Here is a 10,221-nt window from a genome sequence, read left to right as displayed (position 1 = left end):
TTAAGAAACCTAAACCCTACGACAAAAATGTAAACCGAGGGGGTTATAAATGGAACTTAACTATTTTATTTTTTTTTTTTTTTTTTTTTTTTTTGGTTTTTCTCTGGTACCGGGAACCGAACTCACGACCTTGCGCTTACCAGGCAGATGCTTTGCCGCTGAGCTAAATCCCCAGCCCAAACTTAACTATTTTAACACCCTTGTATTTATTGTCCAAGAGATTAAAGGTGTTGATTACTTTTCAATTAGAAGTAATCACACCTCGGATAAACTTCATTGGCTATGATGTTGCCACTGTGCAAAACTGGGAAGGTATTGATTAAATTCAGACTCAGGAAGCCAGGGATGGTGGTGTACATTTGTAATCCCAGAACCAGCAAGGCTGAGGCAGGAAGACTGCCATGAGTTCAGGTCAGCCTGAACTACACAGTGAGATCCTGTCTAAAAAAAAAGAAAAAGAAAGAGAAAAGAAATTCAAACTTAGGTAAATTAAGTATACATGTTACGTTTAATCAGCTTACCACTGAAAGAATGGAAACTGAAACTGGGCCTGGTGGTGCACGCCTACAATCCCAGCACTTGGGAGTACGATAGAGAACAACCTCAAGTTCAAGGCGAGCCTGGACTACATACCACGACCCAGCTCAAATGAAATATGACAGGCATGGTGATGCATACCTGTAATCTCACCACTCGGGAGGCTTGAGGCAGGAGGATCTTGGTGAATTTGAGGCCAGCCTGAACTGCATAATTTATTCAAGTCTAGCCTGAACTACATAATGAGTTCCTGTTTCAAAAAACAAAACAAAAAGCCTATAAAATAAAATAAATATCCATACTGAGTCCATACTAACAAACATAAGCAAATTGGGAGAAGCAACAGTTCCTCCTTTCAGAACACCATGTGACACAGGCAGCAGGTGTGATGGACAGAAAAGCTCATCACTTGGCCAACACTACTGTAATAATTATTCTGGAAAAAATCATTAATAGACATCAATGTTAGTGGAAGAAAGTATAAGCCAGGTGTGGTGGCACATGCCTATAATTCCAGCACTTGGGAGGCTAAGACAGGAGGATCGATGTAAGTTCAACGACAGCCTGGGCTAGAAAGTGAGTTCAAGGGCAGCCTGAACTACACAATGAGACCTTGTTTCAAAAAAAAGAAGAAGAGAGAAACAGGTACCAACAGAGTGTCTGCATATCTCTACACAATACAGTTAACCATGCAAGGAACATAATACTTGTTCTACCAGGAGAAACCACACTAAGTGATCAAGTTATTATCGCCACTGACAGATGCTGCCAAGCACGGACACCACATGCCCTCATAAGGCGCACTGATTGGAAGCGTCACCACGTCCATAAGCAATGAACCTAAATTTGATCATGAGGACAAGACCAGACAGATCGACTCATGCTTTGTAGGCATTCTGCAAAAACCATTGGATAATTCTCTTCAAAAATGTCACAGGCAGGCTGAGAGACTGCCCCAAGCCAGAGGAGACCTGGAAACAAGACCATGCAATGCAATAGAGAGCCCTGGACTGGAAGAGCACTAGTGGAACAACAGGCAGACTCACAGCATTGTTTCAACGGCAACTAAAACTGATTTTGGTAATTATACTAACATCATATAAGATTTCAAGAAGTTGAGTAAAAGGTAACCTGAAACTCTGCTAGTTTTTACAAATTTTTTTGTACAAGTCTAACATTACTTCAAAATGAGTAACTAAAAATTACAAGATTTTTTTTTTTTAGTTTTTCTCTGATACCAGGAATCAAACTCACAACCTTGTGCTTGCCAGGCAGGTGCTGTGCCGCTGAGCTAAACCCCCAGCCCTAAAATTACAAGATTTTTAATTATGTGCAACAAGCTTTTTCCCACTCAAAGAGGCTAGGCAAGAAACATAAAGAGCAGCGCCACTAGCAGCAAGCATAAGGCCCTCTCAAAACAGCTTTAACTCTCAGCCAGCTGAGACAAGACCACTGAAAAGAGCTGCCCTACTTTGGGGGACAGAGAAAGAGGATAATGATGAACAGCAACTGACAAACAATGCCAGGGATGCAGGCAAGCAGAGGCATGGTCACCAGAGAGATCCAGACATCCCAGGGCACAAAGGATACCATGGCAAGGTCTTGTATCACTCAAAAGAAGCAAAAGCAGATTTATAGGCAGAATATCACAAACTGGCAGTAGTTACATTTTTTCCAATAAGGTAAGCCAGACATGTCATGACTGTAAGCCAAATTCTGTCCTCCAAATTCTTTTCCAATTTCAGGAAAATTTAGTTTACCAGCTCATCCCAGAAACACCTAAAGCTGCCCTGAGCTGCAATAGCAGGCACATGTGAGACTCAGGCCTCTCATTGACAATCCACATGAGAAATTTCAAGGAGAGCCCATCAAAGGGCAGGTTTGGAGGCCCCAGGAAGGCTGGGAGGGCTACACCCTCAGCACTCTCAACATCCACTCACCAGCCTCACCTGCCACGGATAAACTCCACACAGCTCACAGGCCCTGAGCAGCAGGAGGCCAGCTTTTCTGTCATACCTCTATCCCTCCCCTCCTTCAGAAAGCAGGCAATCAAAAAAATAACAAACAAGTGCATGTGAAAGTAGGCGAAGAGGTATTAGGTTTTAAATGTGCAACACCTGGCGAAGGGCTGACAGCCATCAAGAACTCACACTTATAAAGCTTCTATATCAAAATGACACCTGCCTATAAAGCATATCAATACCAAATTTTTAAAATCCTGTAAGATAAAACATTTATTAAGTATAAGACCACAAAATATGTACTTACCATTTGTAAATTAAAATAAAACCCTCTTTTCTCACTTTTGAGTAGCAAAAAAACAGATCAAAAACTACTTTTAGTAAATTACTCTAGCAATAACTGGAAGATGAGTAAAACATTAAAACACGATGCTGAGCAAATCTACCTGAGCTGCAAATGTCCCTCCAGGCCCGTCTGGGCTGTTGCTGCATGCTGAGCTTTTGCAAATGTCGCCTCCATCTAGGAGCCCACCATCCTGGGTGACTAGCGAACTCTCCTCCTGGACAGGCGCATCGACAGCCGGGCCCTTCCTCTTCGCCGTCTTTTTCTTCGAATGCGCACAGTCACCTTTTGTTTTTCTCTGTCGGAAGTGAGCAAGCTGCGCAAAAATGTAGAGAAGTAGTAAAGACAAAGGTAAATGAGAAAAAAGTAACAAAACCACAAAGTCAACAGACTTGTGGGGAACATGAGGCTTGGGCTCACTCACTCCACTCAGCCACACCTGGCCAACAGACCACTTTCCCTAAATACTGCTTTCATTGACAACTAGGACACCAGCAGTAAGTTCAGGACCATATCCAGAGTATACTGGTGAGAACTGTTAACTATCCGTAGATACAAACAAAAGAAAACTATACAACTAATTGACAAAATAGCTTTTCTGACCCTTGGCAGTTTAAAGAAAAATAATTTTTTTAAAAAAAATGTATTTAAAATGCTGAGGGCTTAATCAGGCACAGTTCGAGATTAAAATAATATAAAAAGCTAAGATGTTCCCTTCCTGTCCCCATTTTCCCCTAATCAAGGAAATATACCACCCAGCCAAAACTTCCTAGCCATAGATTCTGAGACAAGGTACAGAAATAGCAAAAAATTAATTAAGCCAGGTCAATCTAACATCTTCCTTTACGGAATCAGATGTTCTATTTTTCATGACACAGCTCAACAAAGCACCAGGGACCTCCACAGAATGTCACCCATCAGAAGGCACAACCCAGCTCTATTCAGTCCCTCAAATCCAAGGCTTTTCAACCACAATCAAGCACCATCTCCCACTAATATCTTATTCAAAAACTATGAGACCAAACACCAGTTTTTCAGAGAGGGATGTCCATTCCTTAAAATGGAAACTGTAGCCACAGAAGCAAAGTTACTCAACAAACCTTTGTACAAATAACAGAACTGCACGATTTTGTGGACAAAAAAAAAAACAACTTCCCATGAGCACTTACAGGAGAAAAAAATCTTCGAAGGACACTCTTTCACAAATCAACTCCATTTTCTTCTTCTTTTGTATGTGTATAGTACTGGAGACTAAACCCAGACAAAGGTAAGTATTAAGCTATATCCACTCGCCTTTTTGTATTTTGAGACAGGGTCTGGTTTTGTTTCATATTGTGATCTTGGTGCTCTCCTCCATCAGATGCAGTCAGTCACCTGTGACAGAGCTCCCTTCCGATGCACAGATCGCGTCTAGCCTGTCACTCAACTGGAGGCATCTCCCATAAGCACATCTACTACTTACAAAGCACACAGGCTTAGGGCTCAGTTACTCAAATCCAAGTGCTAAGGTCTGTTTAGGCTCATTTTCATCTCCTGGCCTGTGTACCTGTGGGAGGAACAAGGGAGCCACCCTCTATCTTTACACCTGCCATCGGAAACGAGACCACACCGCCCTCAGCCTGTCTTGGGACACTGCTGTCCCGTGACTGTCACACCCATTACTATGTATTCTGGATGCTTCTGTGATGCAGTGGCACTTGGTTGATCCAAGGAAAGGAATGAGCTCTGAATGCCTCCCAGTAGCTGATCCACAAAATCAATACAGCAGGTTCACGGCGTTCTACCTGGGGTCTTGCAGCCCGAGAGCAAGGCCGCAGTGCCCAGGTTCTCTCTTTCAACCACGCCCCATCCCTGCTTCCCGGGCAGCGAGGAGCTGAGCAATTTTTCTTAAATGTAAAAACCAGGACAAGGGAAGTTGACAAGAACACCCCTCGGACACCTAATTCCAGGACCTGAGCCCTCGCAAGGCCGAGTCGGGCGTGCGCGTGGGGCTCACAGGTCCAGAGACATCTTCGGGACTTTCATAGATGAAAGACCTGCATTCCCAAGAAAGTAAAACTCTAAATGAAGTTTTAGGCCATGGAGGGCTCTGGGGGGCACAGCACCTCCAGGTGCGCTGGGCGAACGACCGGGGTAGCAGTTTCCCAGAACAGTGCTACGCCAAAGCGCAACTAACACCGAGCCCACTGCGCAGGCGTAGCCCCGCCCCGTGATGCCCAACACAGTCTGCCCCGCGCCGGCCAGCCAGCGAGGCGCCAGGCATCCTGGCAGATGATTGGCTGGGTGAGCGGCGGGGGCGGGCACGGGGCGAGGGCGGCGGATTCAAGATGGCGGCGGCAAGGAGGCGGGCTCTCAGCGGCAGAGCCAGCAGAAAGGACAGGGCCTCGGCAGAAAGAGCAGCGCCTGTGTTGGAGGCCCCGCTCAACCGCGCCCGCTCCGGGCAGGCGCGGGGGTCGGGCACCAAAGCTACCCTGAGGATTTCTAGTCGCAGCAGCGCGATGAAGAGGCAAGCTCTGCTGTTTACCTTCGCTCTCCCGGCCTCAACCTTCTTGCGCCGCTGCTCTTGCTCATCTTCTTCCATCGCCCTCTGGGGCGCTTCCCCGAGTTGTCCGGAGGTGGCAGAACCAGCGCGGAGCCGCCCTCGCTCTATTTACACTCCCTCCCCTTCGCCCGCTCGCCCTCCCCGCCTGCAACTGTCAGCTCCGTAGCTCCGCCCCATAGCGCATCCAATCGAAGGCCGTATGACCCTTGCGCGCATGCGCATCCGGTCAGCGTAGCCCAAGCGGCGTTTTGTTCTGCCAGTCATTGACTGGCTAACTTGTGTACCCGCCCTCCCAAGCAGGACCAATGAAAGGAGGATAGTGTTCCCGGGGCTCGTTGTGATTGGTCGGTACCCCGCAGAGGTTCGCGCCGCTTTCCGCGAGCTCGAGCGCCGTCCCACGGCTGGAGAAGCAGGGACTGGCAAGTCCTCTGGGAGCGAGTGCTCTACACTGCGTGGGCCAGGCCCCACCTGAGGCCGCTGGTCTGGGTGCACGTAGGTACACGCAAAACCTGGGGAACTGGGGCAGGGTTAGCCAGGCCAGCCACAGCGCCGGTCTTGGTTATAACCAGCCTCGCCCCCGCCCCTCGCGCGCTGGCTGATGCCCCAGTCCCGGGTCTTGTAGGGCTGGTGTCAGGCTTGCCTATTGTGCGGTTGCAGACAGCTCCCCGCAGGATCACTGCGATTCCGTCCTGGCCCTGTTGTGACCACTTCTGCCTCTGCCAACACGCCGTCCCCTAGCTTGCTGGACCCAAGCGGCCAAAAGCCAGGGTCAGCCTAGAATTACTCCCCTCAGGACCAGGACTGCGGCCCTGCAGGTGCCAGAGTTGCGGGGACAGGAAGCCACCGAGGACTCTCCCGTACCTATGAACTCGTCCCAGCCCTTATGCGTCTGGGCTCGCAGACTCTACCACAAAGCAGTGCCCGGATAAGGGAGCTGAAGATACCTGGAATACACCTGTGCTGGGGCCCTGGAGGAAGGCTGCTCAGGCCGACAGCCTTTCCTTCTCATGAGGGTGCGGTGTAAGCGATGAAGCAATCCCACCAGGGAGAGAGCAAAGCAGCCTCTCCTGATGGGAGAATGAACTGTTGGGATCTTCCACATATACTGCAAATGGTTTTTAAGAAAGCAGTGGCGTCGCATTTGGTATTAATGTAGAAAAGATGCTAACTCCTCAGTTGGAGTCTGAGCACGGGGTGGGAATTACAAACCAGGGCAGAGAGAAATTTGCTGAACGGCTGGGCCTATGTTGACCACCCCATGAGAAAGGTGAACACCCTTGGCATGGTGATACATATCTGTAATCCCAACACTGAGAGGCAGAGGCAGGAAGACTCCCCCTCAAATTCAAAGCCCGCCTGCCTACATAGCAAGACCATATACAAAAAAAAAAAAAAGTGAATATACTCAGAACTCACTTCAGTGGGGCTAATGAAGCTAGGGGTTGGCTAGCTCGCCAAGTGGTCTGTAACTAGAAGGCATGAAAAACAAGATGGAGTAGATCGTCTGGTGCAAGCCCACAACCCAGAGCCCCTTCCTTCTGCAATATTCCTTCAGCCCCTTCAGATATGCCCTATCACCGTAGTACATGTAATGTGTTGTTTGTCTGTTCTTGACAGTCAGGCAGTGGGTTTCTGGCTCCCTCTATTCTATTCACCTATTTTGAGCCTTCTTTTGGATGCAGTCTGTCATGAGGACCCATGTGCTTCCATGTGCTCCCTCTTAAATAACAGACTAAACAGCAGTAGCAATGCCCCCCTTAGCTCTGAAACGATACCTCACACCCAAGTCAGCCTGCAGGCTCGGGAGATATTTAGAGTCTAAGAGACAACACTGCAAATAGGCCTTCAGGAAGCCCTGGGAACCTGGCCGCAAGGAAGCATTCATCCTGTGCCAGGTGGGCTGAGTCTCCTGACTCCCAGACTCAACGCTCTGTCATTGGCGTGCGTGCACATGAGGCAGCATGGGATGTGCACGTGCGGCAGGCAGGAGGACTGTGGGATCAGGCTTCCCAAGAGCAGCCAGCCACCCAGATTTTCCTGAATCTCCTAATATGTGTTGGTACATTTAAAACTTTGGGAAGGACCAAGTGCCAGTTCACCCAAGCGCAGACCCAAGTCATCCCATGGACACTTAGAGAAATTCTGCAAGTGTCCACCCGCATCTTACTTTAGTCTATATCCAACTATGGAAAATCTGTCAGGATAAGTTATATTGTAAGGGCACACTTATAGAACAGCAGACTTGTAGGCATAGCAAAAGTTAGAAATCAATTCATAGCCTGTGACTATGCTTATGTTGCCTGTCACCTAGATAGTCAGCCTTAACTATCCACTTCTCTTTGATAATGGGCTGGGCCAACTTGAGTGTGTCCAGGTTGTTTTCCGTAATTAGAAAAGTATACATTGTTTCCAACTTGTTTCAGGGACTTCCTGTCTGGGACAGAGGGCCTCAAGGGCCCATTTAATTCTACTTGCTCTGCTCACACCTCCGCCCCTCCTTTCCAGAATGTTAAACAATTCCTTTTAAGTAAACCTGCCTGACAAAATATGATGTAATTCTTGTATTCCATGTAACCAATCATGTAATAACCTGCAGTCAGCTTTACACTTCCCACTCATAAACCATGTTTAAACTGAACTCAAACCTGACTCTGGGCGCGTGATTTGAGCCTCTGGGTTCCCCAGCCCACTAGCGTAATAAAAGTTGCCTTCTAATTCCTTGGTGTAGTCTTCCATTTGGATTGATACTGGTTTTTCTGCCACAATATTGCTGGGCATTATGGTGCAATCCCAGCACTCAGGAGGCTGAGGCAGGAAGATTTCTGTGAGTTGGAGGCTCACCTGCCTAGATGGAGAGGTCACAACCAGTGAGACCCTATCTCAAAACACTAGAAAAAAGAAAGGAAAAGGAAATGATAATTTCCTTTTCAAAGATTCTTTCAAAGACACAGTCACTGTGCACAGTGACTTCCCCCAAAGATGGTGGGTGAGGAGGGGAGGAGTCGCTTCACAGCAGAGAACCTGTCGGCGCCTTAGTGGGTGACAGCTCTGAGGGGGCATGGCCCCTCAAAGCCCACAACCCTGGCATACACGGAGAAAGCGTCACAGAAGTGGGAACTCTGCAAAGCCCCTGTGCAGGACACCTGTGAGCTCAGAAAAGTCTAAGACACAGTCCAGCCAGGAGGAGCTGAGGAGATGGCAGGTCACAGGGACCCTACACACAGCCCACGTAGAGACTTCAGGAGGCAAACTAAGGAGAGGCTGCTAACAGAGCCTCTGGGTTGGTTCATTACCTGCAACACTGCTGCAGCGACTGCAGATGTTAGGAATAAGGGAAGGTTGTGTGGGATGTGTGGAAACTGCACAACCATCTCAGCTTTTCTGTAAATGTAAAACCTTTATAAGTTTTTAAAAGTCAGGGGTGGCAGCACATGCCTGTAATTCCAGCAGTCGGGAGGCCGAGGCAGGAGGGTTGCCTTGAGTTAAAAGGCCAGCCTGGGCTACATAGTCCAAAGGTAGCCTGAACTACATAGTGAGACTCTGTTTCAAAACAACAATTTTTTTTAAAGACTCTATTTTAGAAACCTGTTCTTAAGTCAGGCATAGTGCTACTCATCTGTCAACATAGCACCCTGGGAAGATGAGATCCCTCAAGTTTGAGCCCAGCCTAGCCAGCTAGCAACTTAGTGAGACCTGTCTCAAAATGAAAAAATAAAAAAGATCTGGGAATGTAGCTCAGTGTAAAGGCCCTGCCCTCAATTTCTGGTACCACAAAAACAACCTGAAACAAAAAACTGTTCTCAGATCCAGTAGTGTGTGCCTGTCACAGCACTCAGGAGGCTGAACTGGAGGATTGCTTGAGCCCATGAGTTTGAGACCACTAGCAACAAGATAAATAAAACTTAAAACAGAGTCTAAGAAACATGCCCAGTGGGAGGTGTTCTGTATCCCACCGAGGCTCCTCTCCTAGCTGCCCTGAGTGGCTTTGTGGTGGCGAATTTGAAACCTATAGCTCCATAATTGTGCTGTCAGACTCAGCCGACCTTACCCAGTTGCAAATCAGGGATAATTTGACTCAGCTCTATCTGACCAGCTGCACAATGCTATACACATCTGTCTTGGTTACTTTTTTCTCGCTGCTGGGACAAAATACCTGACGCCCAAATTTAAGGAAGGAAAGGTTTATTTCGCTTACAGTTCGTGGAAGTTTTAATCCGTACTTGGCAGGATTATAGGCAGAGTGGCACATTGCAGAGAGCTGCATCTCAGGGCAGCAGCACACGACTAAACCACAAGCACTCACCAGGGCGGAATGGAGGAGGAATAGCCTCAAGCAGCTTCTTCCTCTCCCTTACATATGCAAACTATCCACCCCAGGGTGGGTGTAGCTCTCACACCCACAATCATTCAACTCTAATAGCCTGCCCCAAGGTCGCACGAGGCTTTGGAGGGGACACACAGACATAATCCGTAACAACATCTGTTTCAAGGCCTATCCACCCGGGGCAGACTAGCACTGTCAAGGTCACACTAAATCTTACTTGAGCCCTGACTTTCCCTAGGCCTTTCTGCTTCATGATAAATGGTCCCCTCCAATTAAACCTGCCCCAGATACATCTGCCTAAGAATGTGTGACCAAATATAAGTAACCAATTATAGACTAACCTGTTATCCATTCTGTACTTCATGTTTGCAAAATGTATAGAAGGTTCTATTTTACTGTAAGCCAGGGCTGATGATTTGGACCTGGTTGCTGTCAGCCTGCCAGTGTTAATAAAAGTTGCATTTCAATTCCTTGGTGCAAAGCATTTTACATCGAGTTCACTAGAGTTTTGCAA

General features: G+C 47.6%; 1 protein-coding gene and 1 long non-coding RNA gene across 5 annotated transcripts in view; one reads left to right on the top strand and one right to left on the bottom strand.

The window, feature by feature from the left end:
- Pcnt (pericentrin) overlaps positions 1–5,532 on the bottom strand; it is a 100,774-nt gene extending 95,242 nt beyond the window's left edge. For 2 of the 4 annotated variants that reach the window (XM_013505781.1, XM_013505784.1), the window contains exons 1-2: positions 5,366–5,531; positions 2,945–3,157 (exon numbers count right to left, since the gene is read on the bottom strand). In XM_013505781.1, the coding sequence (XP_013361235.1) occupies positions 2,945–3,157; positions 5,366–5,422 (270 nt within the window). In that variant the 5' untranslated portion in view covers positions 5,423–5,531. Of the gene's footprint in view, positions 1–2,944; positions 3,158–5,365 lie in introns of all 4 variants that reach the window. The other 2 variants (XM_013505794.1, XM_013505789.1) reach the window with 2 other exon arrangements.
- Positions 5,533–5,786: 254 nt separating this feature from the next.
- LOC106146901 lies at positions 5,787–8,098 on the top strand. The gene is made up of 2 exons (XR_001231527.1): positions 5,787–5,879; positions 6,177–8,098. It is a non-coding gene; the product is annotated as an uncharacterized LOC106146901 (long non-coding RNA).
- The last annotated feature ends 2,123 nt before the right edge of the window (positions 8,099–10,221 follow it).

This window comes from Chinchilla lanigera, unplaced genomic scaffold (assembly GCF_000276665.1).
Source record: "Chinchilla lanigera isolate Chin_1 unplaced genomic scaffold, ChiLan1.0 scaffold00006, whole genome shotgun sequence".
In the NCBI taxonomy this organism is placed as follows: Eukaryota; Metazoa; Chordata; class Mammalia; order Rodentia; family Chinchillidae; genus Chinchilla; species Chinchilla lanigera.
Note: the sequence above shows the minus strand (reverse complement) of the source record. Positions and strands in the feature narration are given on the sequence as shown.